Genomic DNA, 22793 nt, shown 5'->3' with positions numbered 1-22793 from the left:
AGATGGAGAGCAAAGAAGATAGGTGGAGAGGGTGTAGGTGGGGAGGTAGGGAGGGGATAGGTCAGTCCAGGGAAGACGGACAGGTCAAGGAGGTGGGATGAGGTTAGTAGGTAGCTGGGGGTGCGGCTGGGGGTGGGAGGAAGGGATGGGTGAGAGGAAGAACCGGTTAGGGAGGCAGAGACAGGTTGGACTGGTTTTGGGATGCAGTGGGTGGGGGGGAAGAGCTGGGCTGGTTGTGTGGTGCAGTGGGGGGAGGGGATGAACTGGGCTGGTTTAGGGATGCAGTGGGGGAAGGGGAGATTTTGAAACTGGTGAAGTCCACATTGATACCATATGGCTGCAGGGTTCCCAGGCGGAATATGAGTTGCTGTTCCTGCAACCTTCGGGTGGCATCATTGTGGCAGTGCAGGAGGCCCATGATGGACATTCTCTTGATGACATGTCCATCATGGGCCTCCTGCACTGCCACAATGATGCCACCCGAAGGTTGCAGGAACAGCAACTCATATTCCGCCTGGGAACCCTGCAGCCATATGGTATCAATGTGGACTTCACCAGTTTCAAAATCTCCCCTTCCCCCACTGCATCCCTAAACCAGCCCAGTTCATCCCCTCCCCCCACTGCACCACACAACCAGCCCAGCTCTTCCCCCCCACCCACTGCATCCCAAAACCAGTCCAACCTGTCTCTGCCTCCCTAACCGGTTCTTCCTCTCACCCATCCCTTCCTCCCACCCCCAGCCGCACCCCCAGCTACCTACTAACCTCATCCCACCTCCTTGACCTGTCCGTCTTCCCTGGACTGACCTATCCCCTCCCTACCTCCCCACCTACACCCTCTCCACCTATCTTCTTTGCTCTCCATCTTCGGTCCGCCTCCCCCTCTCTCCCTATTTATTCCAGTTCCCTCCCCCCATCCCCCTCTCTGATGAAGGGTCTAGGCCCGAAACGTCAGCTTTTGTGCTCCTGAGATGCTGCTTGGCCTGCTGTGTTCATCCAGCCTCACATTTTATTATCTTGGAATCTCTGATTTAAACCCTTCTTGTGTATTACCAAATAACACACCCAGATATTCACAGAAATATCTTTTCTATTTCCCTCAGCCGCCGTACTGAGTCTGTTCTCATCTTCGGTAGCTTCAACCTCCAGCTCAATTCTTAGTTTTGTACTTACTACCTCCCTCTCTCTTTCAAATCTCTTCCTCCATATAATCCTCCTCATATTCAGCCATCCTTGGTCTTGTCACCTCGCATGCTGTTTTGTATCATTTTAATTCCTGACAAGGCAATCTTACATACATCAATCATTCACTTCCAACAATCTCTACACACATTTCAAGTGAACTATATTCCTCATGCTGCTTGGTAGCACTGCATTTTTAAATTCATAAATACCCAATGGCCTACAAATGATGACACTTCAGCAACTATCATTTTTCTAGAAAATTATCTCCAGCAATTCTAAATACATTGGTCACAGTGGAGTAATACTTATTCTCACCTACATCGTTGGCCCAGTATCCCTTAAATTCTATTCCCCCAACTTCAAAAGAGTGATTTTAACAATTTTGGCTACCAAGTAGTTTTAGAATCAACAGATCTAGATACAGAACCTTCGTATCACAAAATTGTCGAAGTGCACATGGAAGGCATTTGGCCCACCATGTCTGGACTGGCTTCCAATGAGGATTACAAATTAGTGCTGGTTGCCTATTTTTTCATATTTCCTTCCACATTACATGAATAGGAACATCATCCCATGCCCTCCAGAATACCTCAGTTAGCTCTGCTTCTAGTATACTTCTCAGCAGTGCATTTCAGCCCTGAAGCACTTCAGATGTTAGCAATTTTTTTTTCACATCACACTTGTTATGTTTGCAAATTGCAAAATGTGCCCTCTTATTCTCGATTTTTTTTAACAGGCAGGAACACTTCCTCCCTATGCAGATCTTTCATGATTTTGAATTTTTTAAAAATTAGACCTCCTCTTCAAGAACAATCTATCCTCCTAACTGAAGTTTCTCATCCTTAGAATAATCTTTTGCAAATCTCTTCTGCAACCTCTCTAATACGTTCATGTATTTCCTGCAGTATGACATCCAAAATTGTACATAGCACTCTATCTGAGGTCTATCCAAGTATCTTTCTTTTGTACTCTCTGCTTCTATTAATAAATCCCAGAATACTGTATGCTTTATTAACTGCTCTCACCATCTGACCAGTCACATTCAACAGTCACTCCAAGTATACAGCCAGGTTGCTCTGCTGCTGCATCCCGTAAGCACTGTAACTCTAATGTGTATTGTTGATCCATGTTCTTCCTACCAAAATGCATCACCTCATACTTCCCTGCATTGAACTTCATCTGCCATCCATGCACCCAATCAAGGGATGTATCTATGCATTTTTGAAGATCTACATCCAAGTTTCGAATCATCTACAAACCTTGAAGCTATCCCCTGCATACCAAGATCTAGATCATGAATATACATCAGAAAAAGCAAGGATCAGAATTCTAACCTATGGGGAACTTCACTACAAATATTCCTGCAGACCAAAAAGTATTGATTTATCTCTACAGAATATGCCTGCACTTGGAAAGAATGGATTAATCACGATATGTTTGATGAAGCATCCAGGAATGTTGATATCATTAATGCATTTGCAGTGGTTTCCATGGACTTTAAGCAAGGTGCTTTGAGAGCTACCCCATGGCAGACTTCAAGAAAATAAGAGCCAGTGGGATCCAGGGTAAAGTGTCATGGTGAATCCAAAACTGGCTGAGGCAGGAAGCAGAGAGTAGTAGTAAAGGCATGTTTCTGTGACCAGAAATCAGCTCCAGTGGGATTCCACAGGGCTTGCTGCTGTGGCCCTTGCTCTTTGTGAATGTACAATAATGATATGGACAAAAATGTAGGGACATGATTACAAGGTTTGTGGATGACATAGTAATTGGTAGGGTGGCAAAGTGTGAGGAGTGTGCTGCAGAGACAGAAATATTCAGGGAGAAATTTTCAAACCTTGCAGATTAGATAGTTGAAGCCACAGCTCCTAAATATAAACTGATGTGATTAGGCAAAGCAACAAGAAGCCAGATTTGGGGCAATTTGGAAGAATGTAGAGTTCTTAGGGTGAGGGGCTCTACGGCCACAGACAGTTACAGGTAAGGAAATGGATGGCCATGAATGATAATACAGATAAGGCTGAGAATGTTAAAGTGGCCAAGAGCCCATCTCAATTGGCAGGAAATGGGTGAGTAGGACATGGTGTAGGTAAGGATATGGATAAGCTGAATTTTATGGAGTGAGAAGGACAAGAACCTGGCCAAGAGAGTAGAAGAATAATAAATCTGGACTGACAGTGTATTCAGTTTTCTTTCATCAATGATGTGTGTACAGTTGACAAGACCGGAGCCAGTGGTTTGGTATAATTTATGTTGGACGTGCCCTCACATAAATTCAGGAAACTAACTGGGAAGGAACGCTGACAAGAGATTCAGACACCCGAGACACTGATGTCTGGGTGATGCTGTTTGCTGTCAAGTCCACATCAAATAAAGAGGAGAAGCTGTTTTTTGAGAAGTGCAGTGTTTCTGGATCTAATGTTCCTGTAATTCAATGCTCTACAAAGCATAACTCTGCAGCTAAGGAAGATGAGTGATTAACACTAATGTGTGCATCTCTCATTTATTGGCTTTTTTCTAAACAAAAGCACTGCAGGTGTTGTCTTATCAATCAGATTGCTAATCGTTTTCTGCAGCTGATGATATTACATCTTTCTGTTTCTGAACTGGCCACATTTGACCTAAAGGACATTAGACATTTTATTCCTGATTTTAATCAGAACATAATTCAAGTGGGGTGATTGAAAGGCAAATACTAAATTTTCCTTCCCTTCTCAGTAGCATAAGGCACAGCCACAGGCCAGATTTCATTTGATCAAGTGCACATCTTTAAAAGCACTTCATTAAAACATAATTATCAGTGGAGAACTTTGGTTTTTAAAGGTGGAGTCTAAGTTTGATCAATACCAGAAGATATCACAAAGCAGTCTTTTTTTTAAAATTGTATGCCTTGCAATGTTGTCATTATGATGATTTGAGAAGATGCAGACACAATGGACTCCTTTTAACCTCATAGGCTAATGTCTAGAAGAAAGATGAAAGTTTATACATCTGAGGTCTAGTCATTTGCAAGAATTGCCAGAAGTTGCTTCCTTGAAAGGACCATCAGCTACCTATTGATAGCATTTACATTAGTATCAACTGTGTCCCAGTTCATTTTAAAGCTACTTAAACTTAACACTGAAGTGTAGCCTTTCTTTATCTCACCAATTCTTCCCTCAATCCTAATCCAGTACTTGCGCAGCTGTCAAGGTAACTTGAAATGTTTACACAAGTTAAAGACATTGTATCAGTGAATGCTTGCCGTATAATTAGCTTTTATGTTACTAGTTTGCAACTGACAAAGTTTGGATTCATTCATAATGTGAAATATACTAAAATATCCTGTGACAACTGAATTGTGCAGTTTATACTATAATACTTAGATGACCTTTGATTATTTTTAACTTTTCCAAGTTTTTGTTTATCTTTGATTGTAGCACCTTGTCAGAACTTTTTGTTCTAGTTCTGAAGATCTAAACATTGGATCAAAGAAATCACTCAGTCAAGCTCTCAGTTCCTGCACCAGTTCAGTGATCACCTCCAAGTTAGAGGGTTTTAGTTTTGAAGCTCGCACAAGAAATTTGAACACGTTATTGTAGACCAGACTAAACCCAGCTCCTTCAAAACATATCAAGGAGGTAGCCTAAATCCCAGCTTTCGTCTTACGTAAAGGAGAGTGTAAGGTGCTGTGCTCCAGATAAGAATCAATTGGCCAAACTACAATGCTTTAAACAAAACAGACTTTATTCTTAATACTCAATTAAAATACAAATCAAATAAAAAAGAAGAATTGGCATAATTTTATCTGTATCAAAGTACTTAACAAAATAATATACATTTTAACTACTACTCTTCAACTGTTCCAAAATAGCTGCGTCCCATAAACACATCCATTGTTGTAGCAAAACAGATTTCCCTCTGGAAACACAGCTGGATGAACACAGCAGGCCAAGCAGCATCAGAGGAGCAGGAAGGCTGACGTTTCAGGCCTAAACCCTAATTCAGAAAAGGCATTCTGAAGAAAAGTCTAGGCCCGAAACGTCAGCCTTCCTGCTCCTCTGATGCTGCTTGGCCTGCTGCATTCATCCAGCTCTACACCTTGTCATCTCAGATTCTCCAGCATCTGCAGTTCCTACTATTTTCCTCACTTGCTATCTCCTCCAGTCCAATAGAAAGAACACAGATAATATGAATCTAGCAGCAGAGAGAGAATATAAGCTTTTGCAGCAGCAGAGAGAGAAAGGTGTATATAGCAGCTTCAGTTCCAAAGCCCCAACTTCAGTGACCAAAAGCAAAACTAAAACTTTGGGTCTGTATTAACCTGACTCCCCCTACTCATGCTTCATTTGTCTCATTTTTTAAAAAAAAGCTAAAGCTATTTATTCCGTTTTCCGTTCAGCAGACACCTCTGCACCAGATTTACAACACACTCCTTCAAAAGAAGCAAGACAGAACAAATCCCTCTCAACGGCACATGCCATCACAACATGGCCAGGTTGATACTCCTAGCGTAATGGTGTGCAAGTGCCACCTTTTGACAGAAATTTAAAACCAGAGACCTTTCTGCACTTTCAGGTGGATGTAGAAGTGTGTATTTGAAATGCAGGGGATCTCTCCCCATGCACTGGCTAATATTTGCAGATTGAGTGTTAAACTGAGGGACTGACTGCCCTCACAGATGGATGTAAAAGAAACCAAGGATTATTTTGAGGAAGGCAAGAAGATTCCCTCTCTATTCTGGTCAACATTTATTCCTCAATCAGCATTACCACTTAATTCACTACTGTTTGTTGAAGTTTTTTGTATGCAATCTACCTCCCACCTTTATTGCATTATAGTAACAGCACTTTAAAAAGTATTCATTTGGGATATTCTGAGGTTGTGAAACTCGCTATGTAAACGCAAGCCTTTCTTTATAATATGTAGTTATTTTTATGCTTACAATATGTATTACTTGGTTGATGCACTTCTGTTTTGGTTTACAGAGATTTCATCAGGTGTAGTGGATTATACTTTTATACACAACCACATGAACATCAAATCAGCAAAATTATTAGCAGAACCATAGATCGAAATCTGCTGGGATTTTAGATGGGATTTGGGATTAGGGAGTTGGGCTTGTTTGCAAAAGGTGATGGGGCAGATTAAATATACAGTCATTCCACAAAAATATTCATGGAGGAACCTCAGTTTCCAATATTCCAAAAGATTTTGTACAGTTCAAGTAGGTTACTGATACGTAGTTCCCCTCAATTTTTTTTTCACAGTTCATGTGTAGGAGAATGTTTTTCAAGAAAAGTTCTAAGTAAAAACATTTGTCAGAGGAATAAGGGATCAGTATTAGTAGAATTGGTATAAACTGATATATGTATAGTTTAGCTTGTGATTTACAGTTGGTTATCTCTGACAACTAGAAGATTGTAAACTAGCCATCTTTACATTAAATTGAATTTCAGAGGCACGGAATAAAGCCATTTTGAAAGAAAAATCTCTCTTTAATACTGATTCACTGGAGAGGCAGGAGTCTGTGCGGAAATGTAACAAGTGCTGAGATTTTATATACTCTAGTAAATCCCTTTGACCTCAAGGCCAGGAGAAGGCTGTAACTTTAGCCCTGAAGTGATTGGCCCAGCAGGTGGTTGGGATTATTGTGAGGTTTTGTTTTCCTGTCTAGACAGACCCAATTAGCCTTTCATTAACAAGTGCTTAGCTGGTTATGTTCAAAGGCATTTCACTGGAAGCAGAAAGTGGAAGTGACAGATAGGGAGAAGTTGCAAGTTGCTAGGCCAAGCAGCTATCTTAAGGGGAGAGGGAGAATGTCATTACCTGCAAATGAGTAAAGAGATACTACTGACTTTTTGGTAACTCCCCCCTCCAGCACCCTATCATCTGCCCTTTATATAATAGTACTGCCTCTGGAGGAGCAGAAATATAAACAAAGGCAAGTATGCACTTACAGATAGCAAGAACTGTTCATGCTGGAGTCTGAGATAACACACTGTGGAGCTGGAGGAGCACAGCAGGCCAGGCAGCATCAGAGGAGCAGGAAAGTTGACGTTTCGGGTCGGGACCCTACTTCAGAAATTGGGGAAGGAAGCTCTGAAATAAAGAGAGGAGGAGTGGGGCTGAGGAAGGTAGGTGGGATGGTGACCGATCACCTACCTTTCCCAGCCCCGCCCCGCCTCTCTATGTATTTCAGAGTTCTCTTCCCCCTCCTCCATTTCTGAAGAAGAGTCCCAACCTGAAGTGTCAACTTTCCTGCTCCTCTGATGCTGCCCGACCGGCTGTGCTCCTCCAGCTTCACACTGTGTTATCTGTGCACTTACAGAGCCACAGAAGACGTTGAGAAATGGAGATCATTCTCCTTAGAACAAGGAAAGAGAGATTACTGTAGGAGTTCAGAATTGCAGGTGGATTTGATAAAAAAGAAAAAAATTTCACTGGCAGTTGGAACAATACCTAGAGTTTACAGATTTAAGACAATTGACAAAATGAAAGGGGAAACAAGATTCTCTTTAGTATAGCAAGTCATTTGATCTAGAATGGACTATCTGAAAAGTTGAATTTAACAGTAAATTTCAATTAGAAATACACTTAAATGGAAAATATTGCAGGACTTTGGGGAGGGTGCGTAAACATAAGACTAATTGGATACAAAAACATAAATTGCTGGAGAAAGTTAGTAGGTCTGTTAGAATCTGTGGAGAGAAAACAAAGAAAAAGCAATGACCCTGAAGAATGGTTACTGGACCCAAAATATTGACTCTGCTCTTGCTGTACAGATGCTGCCAGACATGCTGTGTTTCCCCAGCAATTTCTGTTTTTGTTTCAGATGTCCAGCATTTACAGTCCTTGGTTTTATTTTTGTGAAAAAATAGGACCATTCTTTCAAGCAGTTGATGCTGTTATGATGGGCTGAATGGTCTCCTAATGTATGATTCTAATTCAGTTTCTCAGAGTGGCATCCAATATGGGCAATGTTAGATGCTATGGGAAAACCCAAAGGTAAAGTAATTTGATCCACTGTAAAGCAAAAAATACTTATTGTATCTCTTTGCTGAAATTATGTATATTGTACTGTAGCCAACCAGAACGTCAAATATCAGACATCTGGTTTGCTGTTTTTGGCTTATGTGAAAAACAAACTCATGGAGAATGCTTTTCTACTATTAGCCATTGACTTTCCAGTTGGGGGAAAAAAGCAAAAACTAAAAAATGATCATATCCCACCTGGCTGGAAGTCGAGCCTGCCAGTCAGGCTGATTTCTGATGAGGGAACCTCTCTAAGCAAAATCCTCCTAGAGTTAAATTTCTAGACCTCCTGAGAGAAGTGATGACACAATGCTTCTCAAAGTAAACAGTTAACTCTTTGCTCCACAGCTATGAGCATTACTAATAATGTGGAATCTACTGTACCTTTACAATGCCTTCCTCAAGACTGTAGACCTCTGATATGCCTGTCATTCTTCACAGTTTCCATTTGACATTGAACGTCAAGCCTTGTTGCATTTCCTGTTGGGCTGAATGGTCTTTTAGGGCTGAAACTCTATGCCTAAAATGCATGTTAGGATCAAGTTATCAAAGCAATATAAACTTTGAGCCTGATACTAATCTGCCCACTTATGGGATTTGACAGAGGCAGCATAAGGGACAAGCAGCCAACCCATTCCGAAAGAGCAGTATGACTAACAAAATATTTTAATGAGGCTGGCAGCCTCTGAATTAATCTGCTTTGTCATGGCCAGACAGGTTTTGTAGGACTTGAAAATATCCAAAGTAAACCAACGTCATAAGTGACTGGGTACAAGCTACAAAACTTTGAATTACTAAGGTTTCCATCAAAACAGAAAAGTGTAGAAGACATTGGGATAGATAATAACAAGTACAATAATAGACACATGCATTCCACTGTTACAGCAAGAGGATAATTAATGTGAAATGCTACTTTGTTAAAGATTTATTGACATGCTTTTTGAAGGTCTGGCTTATAGCTTTCTAACATGCAGAACATTTTCAGTGCATTAAAGTTGTAGGACCTACAGCAAATGTTACAGTCAGTGCAAAGATCACTATGCAAAGTATGTTCTAATTGTGGCCATTTATGGACATGTGAAAGAAAAAAAATGTGTACAAATATGTGTCTTTTGTAAGAAAAAAAGTATTAGAATACATTTATATTACTACAGAATTGACTGCTATATGCTAATAAGGACAGGAGGGTGGCTAATGTGCCATTGTGTAAGAAGGCTGTCAGGAGAAGCGTGGAAACTATAGACCTGTGAGTCTGACATTGGTAGTAGGCATGTTGTTGGACGTGATTCTGAAAGCTATATACGTGCATTCAGAGAGACAAGAATTGATTAAGGTTAGCCAGCATGGTTTTGTGCAATGAAGATTGTGTCTCACAAATTTGATTTGAGTGTTTTAATGAAGTAACCAAAAAGATTGATTGAGAATAGAATAGTAGACGTTTACTTGGACTTCAGTGAAGCCTTTGACAAGGTTCCGCATGACAGACTAACTTGTAAAGTTAGAACAAATGGATTCAGGTGAACCTGACAGTTGGATACAAAATTGGCTTTATGGTAAGGGACAGAGGGTGGTGGTGGAGGGTTGTTTTTCAGACTGGAGACCTGTGACCAGTGGTGTTCCACAGGAATTTGTACTGGGTCCACATTTGTTTGTCATTTACAAAATGAATTGAATGGGAATACAGGAGGCATGGTTAGTAAGTTTGCAGATGACACCAAAGTTGGTGATATAGTGGACTGTGAAGAAGGTTATCCAAGATTACAATGCAATGTTGACCAATTGGGTCAATGCACTGAAGAATGGGAGATGGAATTTAATTTTGATAAATGTGAGGTATTACGTTTTGTAACACAAAGACAAGACTTATACAAATTGGCTTGACACTGTTTCTTGATGGTAAATCAGACATTTGACTCAGACCAGACATTCAGAGCGAGATTGAAGTTCACTTCTGTTATCTCTCCTCAATCACTTTTGTGCTTTCTGTGGTATCAACACAATGCTTTTGACTTTTTGACAAATGTAAACTCTTGTTTCGCATTTTCTCAAAGAGCAGTTAATCTCCAAAATAATGAAAAAAAGGGAAATAACATGGAAAAAGCATTTCCATTAACAATCTCCAACACTGAACAATCAAAAGGGAATGATTGCAAGGGAGCAGTGACTGCCCAGAATTAAGCAAATATGCTGAGTTATTCAATTAATGGTGGTGCCCTGGGTAATGTTGTAGAACAGGCGTTCAGGTACATAACTCTTTGAAATTTGCGTCACAGGTAGACAGGGGGGTTAAGAAGATTTAGCACACTTGCCTTCATTACTCAGATTTTTGAATATAGGAGTTGGGTGGTTGTTGAGGTAGTACAGGACGTTGGTGAGGCCTCATCTGAAGTACCATGTGCAGTTCTAGTCACCTGTAATGGGGGGAAATTTATTAAACTGGAGAATTTTCAGAGCAGATTTACCAGGATGTTGCTGGGAATGGAGGGTTTGAGATATAAAAATAGACTAGAAAGACTGGAACTTCTTTCACTGGAGCGTGGGGGATTGAGGAATGACCTTGTTGAGGTTTATAAAATCATGAGGGGCATAGATAAGGTGAATGACAAAGGTTCTTGCCCCATAGTGAGGGAGTTCAAACTAGGGGCCATATTGCTAAAAGTGAGAGGAGAAAAATTTAAAAAGGACATGAGGGGCAATTTTTTTATGCACTTGAGTGTTTCCTGTGTGGAATGAACTGCCAGAGAAAGTGGTGGATGTCAGTACAGTTATCACATTTAAAAGACATTTGGATAAATTCATGAACAGGACAGATTTGGAGGGACATGGGCCAAGCACAGGCAGGTGGGACTGGTTTGACAATATGGTCAGTGTGGACAGGTTGGACTGAAGGATCTGTTTCCATGCTATATGATTCTATGACTAAGTAAATGGTGCTTTGTCATTTTTTGAATTATTTGCATTTATTGAAAATTGCATAACCCTCAGAGGGTGGACAGGATACTCTTATGAAAAATGATTGGGTTTTGTGATTAATGATAATGGGAACTGCAGATGCTGGAGAATCCAAGATAACAAAGTGTGAAGCTGGATGACTGCAGCAGGCCAAGCAGCATCTCAGGAGCACAAAAGATGACGTTTCGGGCCTAGACCCTTCTTTAAATCCATTTTTAGCCACCGAAGTAAAACAGGTTACCTCTCTGAAATGAATTAAAGAACATTATTTTAATGCAAGGGGAAATAAATTAAGCAATTACTTTCTAAAATGTTACCTAATGCTGGTTGTACGTGAGCAGTTTTAAGTTTGTATTCATTTGAGTTTGAGCTTGGGGCATCATTTCAGACACATAACACACTTTGCCCCTGGATTGCCATGTGTCCAAGGTGGAAATTCTACTTCATTGAATCCAACATGTCAGAATATTTCATTGGCAATCTTTGTGAATATAGTAGACTTGGTGATTTGGTCATGGCATTAATATTATAGATCATGACAGTTAAAAAACATTTGATAAAGTTTGTGATTTGACAAAAGAAAGCTGATGGTTTCAAGGAAGGAGTTATTAATTAAATGATGAGATAATAAGGTTCAGAAAGTAATCAATTATATATTTCTAATTGGCAGGTAGGGGCAAGATATAATTGCCAACAAATTCATCATGATCATTGACAACATTCCTGAAAAATCCTGTAAACTTAAGCATACTATTTCTTTCTAGTCAAATGTTGGTGAAATAAGGCACTATTTATTCTGCCAGAGAGCATTGGAAGCTCATGTACTAATATTTTCTAGCTTGGATGTTTGCCTATATTGTTTGTTCCAATTAATTGTGAACATAAATTTTGTTTCTTATACATATTCCATCTGTGTTACTCACAGGCATGATCAACAACTTGCTTTAATATAGTAAAATGTCCTAAAGCTGTTCACAAATGCATTAGCAAACAATATTTGACAGTTGATGACATATCAAGGTATTAGGACAGATGAGAAAATATGGCAAAAGTTAACAGGTATGCATTGTTCCTGAACAATGTAGACTGCTGTATAATAAACATACACAGTAAGCATTTAAAGAGCAGTAAAATTTCTCAATGAGAGTGAAATCTTTGTGTTATTCATAAACATTACCGCTCAACATCTCCCATCACAAGACTGAAACTGCATTCAATTACCTTACCCTGATTGTTACAGTAGTAACATTTTATTTAATAAATAATTGAAACTTGCATTACCAATGCATTGCTGGCTTGCAGAAGATTTAACAGTACCAAGGTGTAGCTTCACATGCGAAATGGCTTTGAAGTGTTATATTTATGCTATCCTATCCCATAGTGTATCCAAAAGGCAGGTGAGCAAGGCCATGTATCTCTCCCAAACACTAGGAAAGTTGCTAGACACTGCTGGCCAGTCAGAGGGCAGATCTTCTGGGCCGCAAACTCTGCCAGCTAAGGACTACTTCTCAAGGGATCCAAACTTCTTCTTGATGCAAAGTGGGAGCCACAGGGAAAGTAAAATCAGAGTAAAATCAGACCAACATTGAATCGCCCACTGTCCACGTCCTTGGCATTATCACTGACCAGAAACTCAACTGGACTTGCTGTATAAACGAAGTGGCTAAAGAGCAGGTCAGAGGCCAAGAATACTGTGGCAAGTAACTCATCTCCTCATTCCCCAAAGCATGTCCACCATCTACAAGGCACAAGTCAGGAGTACAATGGAAGTGTGAGAGTTGCCTGGATGGGTTCAGTTCCAAAGGCACTCAAGAAGCTTGATACCATCAAGGAGAAAGCAGCCTGCTTGATTGGCACCACATCCCCAAATATCCACTCCGTCCATCACCAACACTCTGTAGCAGCAGTGTGTACTATCTACAAGATACACTGCAAGAATTCACCAAAGATCTTTAGACAACACCTTCCAAACCTATAACCACTTCCATCAAAAAGGACAAGGGCAGCAGAGATACATGGGAGCACCACCACCCGCAAGTTCCCATCCAAGCCACTCGCCATTCTGACTTCGAAATATCTTGGCATTCGTTCACTGTCACTGAGCCAAAATCCTGGAACAACGTCCCTCATGGCATTGTGGGTCAACATACAACGTGTGGAGTGGAGTGGTTCAAAAAGGCAGCTCACCACCACCTTCTCAAGGGCAGCTAAGAATGGGCAATAAATGCTGGCCAGCCAGCAATGCCCATGTCTCACAAGCGAATAAAACAAATACAATAAGAAGTGCCCATCCTAGCAGCTTGGCAGGTAGGTTACCATGATTTCACAGTCCCATGCACCTTTCCTGCCCACTGAACAGATGAGTAATCGGAGAGATGGTGTATTTATGCCTTAATTGGCCATAGACTGAGTACTGATTTGCTTGCAAATTGAGAAGATCTTCCATAGATCTTCTCATTCAGCAGTTAATGAGATTTGTGACTTGACAAAGGGAAGCTTACAGGCTCAAGGAGCAAGTTGCTCATTAACTAATGAGATAATAAGAGACAGTAGTTATCAATGATATTTCTAATTGACAGGTGGAACAAGCTGAAATTGCTGTTGAGTACAATGAGTGAGTTTATCTTCAGGACCAGCTCACCCAATTATTTGGTTTCTCTCCACTACCTCCACGGACTGGAGAATTGGCATCAATTTAAGTTTTTGTCCCTGGCCTTTGATAGCAGCTTAGTGCTAAAATCATGTCACAAATGTTCAGATAGAATTCCAATTTTCTATGGTTTTAGCTTGCAACCAAAGAGCCATTGAATGGGTAGTTTTTTCTGGCTATAACTTATAACGTTCAAACCATCTGATATTTCATTTGAACACAGGGAAACGCGGATGTTGTGATACAATATGCAGATAATTCAACATTGTAGCTTTTTTGTTTTTAAACAATGGAAAAAGGCTTTGAATAGCAATTTGCCAATGAGTGTCATGCCAAGGGGCATCAGGTTTGATAGCTCATAACCTCAGTGTCTGTTAACCTGGTGTTGCATGATGGATAACTCTTGTAAACCACCACAAACTGCAGACATTCATAACTCCTCAACAGCTGTTCTGGCTTAAAACTCTCTTTCTGTCTGAGCTTTTTTCCCCACTGCATGAGCATTTCACTTGTGCCACATTTTAATAAGGAAAACATAATCCAATTTATTTTGTTTGGCCCTGTTTTTACATAATCATCAAAATCACTTAGTTGCTAGATGTCATAGTCATAGAGTCACACCACATGGGAAATAGACCCTTCGGCCCAACCAGTCCATGCTGAACATAATCCCAAACTAAACTAGTCCTACGTGCCTGCTCGTGGCCCATGTCCCTCCAAATGTTTCATATTCATGTACTTACCCAAATGTCTTTGATACGTTATAATTGTACCCACGTGCACCTCTTTCTCAGCAAGTTCTTTCCACATGCAAACCATCCTCGGTATAAAAAATTGCCCCTCATGTCTTTTTTAAATCTCTCTCCTCTCGCCTTAAAGATGTGCCCCCAGTCTTGAAATTCTTGGGAAAAGACGCTACCATTAGCGCAAACTATACCCCTCATTATTTAATAAACTTCTCTGCCTTTTAACTGAAAAGAGCTACTGTCAAAGCCATCCCTGTCAACACACTGCAACATTAAAGTCCAAACTTTTTTCAGCAATTCATTTGTCTGGTTATCTTCTCAAAGAAGGTAAATACCTTTTGACTCCGTCCTTCTAAATTTAAGGATTAATCATATATTATTAGTAAAATAAAATCCTTCACTGGAGTTGGGATCAGCTGATTTACAACCTCTTTTTCTAAGTTTTTCTTACTAAGTCATTTTCTCTAATTTCCTTTTTCCATTTAGAATTCAAGCCCACTTAATTCCATCTCCTTTTTTTGTCTTTTTCCTCTAACTTTAGTCCTTTCATTTCTAACTATATTTTAGCTAATTCAAATTATTTCTCCCCCCAGTTCTGAACATTGTATAATCACTTGAAGTATTTTATCCTTATGAGATCCTGCTTTGACTTTAGGTTATCTGGTAAATCCCTCCAGTTAGCTTTGGTCAAAGATTTTAAACAAGCCATTTTTATATCTTCCATTTCCATGAGTATCGTTTAAAACTACCTTCAGTCGTCATGCAATAAAATACCCCCGACAACACAACTGATTTATGTCTCAGCACCGATTCATAATCGTTGATTCACAGACTGCAGATGTTGAAGTCCAATTATTATGATCATATGTCCCCAGTTGTTAAGGGGGTCATCCAGCAGATGAAAGTACAAGACTTCAGGTTCCTGTCAGGCTGGATAGTTTTTTTTAATTATCAAGGTGATCTTTCACTAAACCATAAGCACACAAGTTGCAATCTGTAGTGATTTTAATGAGGTCAGCCAAGTGGACCTGATAGAATATAAGATCCCTGACTGGGGGTGTTAACCTGCTCCAATTAGGGAGCCCAGGCTGACAGATGTAAACGGGAGTGTCAGAGGTTCTGTTCATTCTGTGAGCTGGCGCTGAGGGAGCTGGATCACTGTCAAAGACTCTCCACAAGAAAATAAAGGGTAACTTGGTGATGGGAGACTGGCTTCTATGGAAGTATTTCACAATCTATGTTGTAACAGTAAAACAAAAGTTTATGAGCAACAGAAATGAAGAGAAGCAAGGGGAAAAATACTACTTTTGAAATACAGAAGCAAGATTTTAGCACACAGTAGAAATTATCCAAGCATGGTATAGCTTACAAACATTGTTGTAATGCCAAGAACTTCCTGCAAGACCCAGCCCGATAAATTTCCCAGAGAGAGATTTTAATGTTTGTTTTAAAAGGCTTGAAATTCTTAAAGTTTCAAAACATTTACTGGAACTGTAGATAACTCTTTCTTATTCTACCCTGACTTCGTTTCCATTGAGTGCCACACTATATCCACTACACTGCACCTTTTCTTTTAAACTTCAAAAACATCACTTCTTCTCAACTAGCTATATCTCCAACACGTTTTGGTAATTTAATGGTAATAACTTGTTATTTTAAGTGAAATTTATTTCTTTCAACTCTTTTTTGCTTGGCATTGCTGATGTATTGAAAGATTCCTCAGCGCTACTGGAGCTTGATAAGTGCTTCTCTCTTAATTGACTTCCAGCAGAAACTGAATCAATCTGGGAAGTTCTCTCCTTAAGCCCACTGGATAGTTCTTAGGTACTTTGGGTAACCCCTCTATTGGAATTATGGATATTATAGTTTGTTTTGCTCTTAATTCCAACACATAGACAAACCTCATGCCCAACGCAGACTCGAAGAACTCAAACATGTAGCAAAAAACACCAAAATACAACTATATAAACCTCACAGATACATCGTGTTGCCAGTAAAGCCATACTTGATACTCTTCCTCTCACCCATCCCTTCCTCCCACCCCAAGCCGCACCCCCATCTACCTACTAACCTCATCCCACCTCCTTGACCTGTCCATCTTCCCTGGACTGACCTATCCCCTCCCTACCTCCCCACCTATACTCTCTCCACCTATCTTCTTTACTCTCCATCTTCGGTCCGCCTCCCCCTCTCTCCCTATTTATTCCAGTTCCCTCTCCCCATCCCCCTCTCTGATGAAGGGTCCAGGCCCGAAACGTCAGCTTTTGTGCTCCTGAGATGCTGCTTGGCCTGCTGTGTTTATCCAGCCTCACATTTTATTACCTTGATACTAAGTAAAGCAAGTTTTGATTTAGTTAGGAAGGCTGTGTCTTCTATTTCCTGAGTCTTTCCTTTCTACAACCTCTGACATTGTTGTAATTCATTTGAGAATGAATCAGGTCATGCTCCAGAAACAATACAGATCAGTTAGTGCCCTCTGGACCATATACTTAAGGGTTGATCTTGTGCAGTCAGGAAAGTTAGCTAGGATCGGGAGACAGCAGACTGAAGTTTCTATTGAACTGTGAAATGCAAATAATCGGTTGTGGTAGACAGATTGCCCCCTGTTTTGGTAAACTGATGACTAGCAACCTAACAAACAAAAGCCATCATCTGGAGGCGTCCTGTATCCATTTTGAGATGCCCCCATGACCACATCACATCCACCCCCAACTTACATTTCAGGATTCTTCTCTCTGCAGGGCAGTTATTGTCCTTAAACAGATAGTACCCATTAAAAAAATCTTAATTAGCCACCACCCATAGGATTGCAGTGTTGGGAGGCTGACATCAGAAACCACATTGATACCAGACAAAACATTTATAAAAACTACAAGAATCCGTCTTCTCGATCAGTACTACACAATTTACAATTCCACCACTCTACCCTGTCCCACAGCATTCCGGTGATTTTATCAACAGAGTGCTCTTACTAGAAATGCTCTTAGTCCCATCTAAAGCTTCACTTGCTGCTCCTCACCCTGAGGTGTCTTCACTTCCACTGGCCATGTTACAGGTTTTTAGTGAACATTCCAGGATTGCTATCCAAAAGAAACCTACCTATATTTGTTGTCTCAATCCTACAGACATAAAAGAGGGCACAAAGATTAGTAATTAAGTTTTGAGATTGTGACACCGGACCTCCTCTGTATTGTAAATTTTAACATATAGCTGCAAGATAGTCAAATATCTTGCTTTATATATGGTTAAAGCCCGAAAGTAGTACAAAAGAAAGTGGCAATCTGCATGCCTCAGATGACATTCAGTGGCATTTGGTGGCCTGCAATTGCTGCTGCATTAAGATTTGTGTCGTCCATTGCTGTGTGGGGGCTGATGCCAAACAAAATTACTGTACGCTGAGAATCTCCTTTTGTTACACAAATCTATGTTGACAGGTCCAACCTAAGTAAATGTTTAGCTTTTATATGTTATCTAATACAGATAGAATAAGTGAACTTTCAAAGATGTAGACTTGGAGGGTTCTGATATTTGTTTTTGACTACATTGCTAAGATTCTTTCGGGCATCTGACAGCCCAGAGCTTTTAAATCCAGATTGTAACATGTTGACCTTTTTCTGGAAAATGTTCAGCAAAACTATTTGTTCCCTATTGCTCCCCTGCAATTAGATAATTGCATCAGCGCACTTTTACCCAGCTAGGCTGCTCATTGAACTTTACCCTGACTCTAGCACGAGTTAGTAAAGATGTTAGTGAGCCATAACTTTTGTTGTTGTAACACTTTTTGCTTAAGAAGGAAAATTAGTTGCAAAGTTGAACATTACATTCGCAATGTCAATTCTGGTGAGATACCAAGAGTACCTACCTTATGATCAATTCCAAATCAGATCTCTGGCTGCGATGTTCTCAGTTATTTGGCAGGTAGTTAATTTTATAATGATAGAACCATTACACAATTTAACAAATGGAAATTCAAACTGTAGTCCAAGATATATACAAAATTTCTGAGAAGTGGCTCATTGCAACCCATGAAACTTCATTCTATCTGTATTACTTGCTCACAGCTTTATCCTCTTTTAATTGTGTGTACCTGGACAATTGTAAAGGTCTGAAATTCCGTGTGAGTTAATTTCACCTTTTAATATCTGAGCCACAATCAGGCACAAAGTGTTCAGCCATGTAAAGGCAGCTTAGTTTTTTACTTTTTGATATCAACTTCATGAAAAATGTCCAGGTCCCACAACTGATGTGTGATCTTCTCTGTTAAATTATAGCCTGGATGGAGAAAGGAAAAAGTACTCACTCTGCTGCACAACATTTCTGCAGTTTTACCTAATGACCCAGATCCCAGACACTTAAGACCAGTTACGTTATCCTTTGTTGCATTGCCTTCTGTACTTGAATACCTTAATTGATGCTTGACACAAGAATGGGAAGCAGAATTTACAATGCAGTCTGACCAGTTCTGAAGAAGAGTTATATTGAGCTCAAATTGTTAACTCAGTTTCTGTCTCCTTGGAAGCTGCCAAACCTGCTGAGTTTCTCCAGAATTTTCTGTTTTCAGTGCAGGTTTTCAGCATTTGTAGTCTTCTCTCTTTATTTGGCTGACCACAGAAAGACTGCTTCATTGTTATCTCCTTTCATTTATCATAACTTATTACAGGCATGTAGTTCAATGCTCTATTTATTATTTTGATTGCTTCACTATGAGTCTGTTTAGATACCCAGGTCTCTTGCATTTTCATTCGCAATTATTTCAAGACCATTCATGAAATCATCTGTTTTGCATTCCTGAGTCTACAGGTCTGCACTAAGTTTTTTATCTGCCTTTCTTCTTCCAATTTACATATTTCCCCAGCTCATTACGTAACTTATAAGCTCTCATTTACAATTCCATTTGCCTTCCTAGTTTAGTATCATCTGCAAATTTTACTTGCTTCTGTTGAGTTTATGAATCCAGACTGTTTCCAGAAATTTGAATTAGCAGTGATCACAGGAACAAGCCCAAAGATATCCTACTCAATAATTCCTCCCACTCCAACCCTTCTAGAAAGTACGTATGCTGAGTAGGCTGGTTCGTAATGCAAATTGATATCAACAGCAAAGGTTCAATTACCACATGGTCCATGGCAGGGCTTCCCTCTCATTTCTTCCCTCTCCTGAGGTGTAGTGACCCCAGCTCAAACCATCACCAATTGTCTCTCTAATGAGAAAGCAGCCCTGTAAGTGACTTTAAATTTTACTGGGGGAACTGTAATCTCAAAAACACGTGGGCCTAAATGAGGTAGTGTGTTAAAATGGAAAAAAAATCTGAAAGCCAACACACTTTTGCACCCACCCACTTCCAATATAATGTGAGAGGACAGAATTGGGGGAATGGGGCTGTCTGGGGCAACGGACCTGCTCCTAGGAGGAAGATCTCACATTTTACATATTTTAATGAGGCTCCATATCTCAAATGTCGCCTCTGACTGTCTTGCTTGATACCTAGACTTGCCCGTGAAAGTGGATGTGTCAAGCACCCATTTGTTTAGAGTAGGAACTGCCTTACCAGCTGTCATTAAATCTTTGCCAAAGATGGCTACTCATGGAAAGGCCTGAAAAGTTTTGAAGGAAGGTTTTTGTGGAATCTTTGTATGTACAGGACTGCCATTCTGAGATTAAGTTACTCTGACACTAAGGAAGCAGTTACAGTATACGTTGGAGTTGAAGACTGCAAATTATTTTTCAGGGCAAAATGTAGTAGATAAAAATTTACAACAAAAGAATTGTCCAAATGAAACACTTCAGATAATTCTTTAATTGTACTTCAGCATATTCAATATTACAAATAAATGAATATTTAATCTTGTGAACAAAACTCTCTCACATTTGGCAAAATGAAGGGTAATTCAATAGTGACCTTCTAATTGCTTTGTTCAAGTTTCAATGTAAGCAAACATTGTCAAGGAGACGAACCCCTTCTGCTTCTGTTCATGGACACGTTATCGATTGCAATTATTCATGACCTAAACTTCCATTTTTATCTGTTGCTGTAGATAATCCTGCAATGTTGTGATTTATTTTCCTGCTGTATTAGCAGAGGGGAACACTGATAAAGAAAGGATTGAGTGAATGCAAAGTATTGACACTGTGCTGCTTGTATTTTGTGTTAGGTATCTCCCCTACAGTGAAGAAGACAGAGATGGACAAATCTCCATTTAACAGCCCCTCTCCACAGGACTCCTCTTCACGATTAAGTAGCTTCACACAACACCACCGTCCTGTGATTGCTGTTCACAGTGGTAAGGAAACAGTTAAAGTTACTGTCCAAAATATAGAATCTTGAAAAAGCTCAGTTAAGCTAATCAATACCTAGCCAACTTCTATGAAATGTCTACAGGGGAATAAACTTATTAAATAATTGGCAATATTTTGCAGAGTAAACAGATTGACATTTTCAGGGAGGGTGACCCATGATGCTAGCCTGTTAGGGGCAATAGTATAAAACTGATTATGCCAGTGAATACTGATTCACTGTTCATACAAATGGATTTGTTTAACACATCTAGAATTGACAAACAGTGCCAGTTTAGACACTTTGAGATACCTTAATCATCCTATTTGTGTAAATAAAGATGATTGTTTCTCAAACCTAGTTATTCATTGTACTAATGTTTATAGTTCTTTATTTTACCATGTGTGTAAAAATCTGCAAGAGGATCATATATTTAAGGGACTTGTTTGAAATGAACCAAAAACTGAATAACATTCTGTGTTCATCCTTGCACTAGCAGGCCAAGCAGCATCAGAGGAGCAGGACGGCTGTCGTTTTGGGTCGAGACACTTCTTCAGAAAATTTTGAAACATCAGCCTTCCTGCTCCTCTGATGCTGCTTGGCCTGTTGTGTTCATCCAGCTCTATACCTTGTTATCTCAGATTCTGTAGCATCGGCAGTCCCTACCGTCTCTGCAACATTCTAGTGTAATTGCCAGCAGCCATTGTTCTAAACTTTTTGCAATACATCAAATAATCACAACTTCAAACATATTCCAATAATACTGTGGTACTATGGGTAAAAAATCTGTTTTTGGTAGAAGTACAGATTAGATGCTGGTTCATCAACATCCTGACTTCTGGCCCATCTAACTTTCCATTTTTATTAACTGATGTTTGGCTATGATATTAGGCATATGTATTTTAGCTTTGAATAATTATTTAGATTTAAATTTTGATAAATAAAATAAATGTGGGAATATGTAAAAATGGTCGGTGTGGTCTTGAAGTATCTTTCTAATTGTAATTATTTCCCATAAAGTGCATTTTTATGTGGATACAATCCAGTGAGCAATTTAAGACAACTCCGAGAAAATTTTATTACTTAAATATTCTGTTTCATGCATGTTATTACTGAAGGGATTTTTCAATATATTTACCCTTTTATTGTACAGATGGCTCCACGTGAGCTTGTTGCTTTGGTTTACTAAGACCACTTCCTGCCACTGCTATAATATTCTCTTGCCTCAGTTCATCTGCTCCTCAAACTCTCAGCTATGCTCCTGTTATCCCTACATTTGGCTATTTAAGTGCATCCTGGTTGACCTCTCTCATTCTGCCCTCAGTAAACATGGAGTCATGCAAAGCTCGGCTGCTACAGTTTTAATTTGCACCAACTCATGTTCACCCATCATCTTTATGCCCACTGATCTACAATAGCTCCCAGTAAAGCAAAGCCTCCATGTTTAAAATTCTCAATTTTTTTGCTTTCCAATCTACCTTTCTCACTCCTGCCTAACTTGTTAGTCTCCTCCAGCTCCAAAGCCCTCCAAGACATGTGTACTTTTCCTACCTTAGTTCTCTTAAGCATCCCCAAGTTTACTGGCTTAACTGTTGGTGACCCTGCCAAAGTCCTAGGTTCTCCTTCAAGGAACCTCCTTCAAGGATCTCTTTGCCTTTAACCTCCTTTAAGGCATATCTTGAAACCTATTCCTTGACTGGGTTTTCATTCATCTGCCCTTGCTGTCAAACATTGTTCAATATCATTCCTATGTAATACATTGGGACTTCTCATTTTGTTAAAGGGTCTATATAAAGATAAGTTGATGTTGAAGTACTGAACTGAATGCATTATGAGCATACAATCTTGTATTGAATAGAAATAAATGTTCCTTTAGACCAATGCTAACACTGCTTTAATTTTATGTAAGTATTTAAGTAAGGCATTTGATAAGGTTCCCCATGGTAGGCTCATGCAGAAGGTAAGGAGGCATGGGA

General features: G+C 39.8%; 1 protein-coding gene across 3 annotated transcripts in view; it reads left to right on the top strand.

Moving 5' to 3' along the window:
• Positions 1-22793, top strand: part of nfic (nuclear factor I/C) — a 451875-nt gene that overhangs the window by 303377 nt on the left and 125705 nt on the right. For all 3 annotated transcript variants that reach the window (XM_048559540.2, XM_048559539.2, XM_048559541.2), the window contains exon 7: positions 20696-20824. In XM_048559540.2, coding sequence (XP_048415497.1) covers positions 20696-20824 — 129 coding nt within the window. The remainder of the gene's footprint in view (positions 1-20695; positions 20825-22793) is intronic.

This window comes from Stegostoma tigrinum, chromosome 30, assembly GCF_030684315.1.
Source record: "Stegostoma tigrinum isolate sSteTig4 chromosome 30, sSteTig4.hap1, whole genome shotgun sequence".
Taxonomy (NCBI): domain Eukaryota; kingdom Metazoa; phylum Chordata; class Chondrichthyes; order Orectolobiformes; family Stegostomatidae; genus Stegostoma; species Stegostoma tigrinum.
The sequence above is the reverse complement of the archived record's forward strand: the minus strand, read 5'-3'. Positions and strand labels throughout refer to the sequence as shown.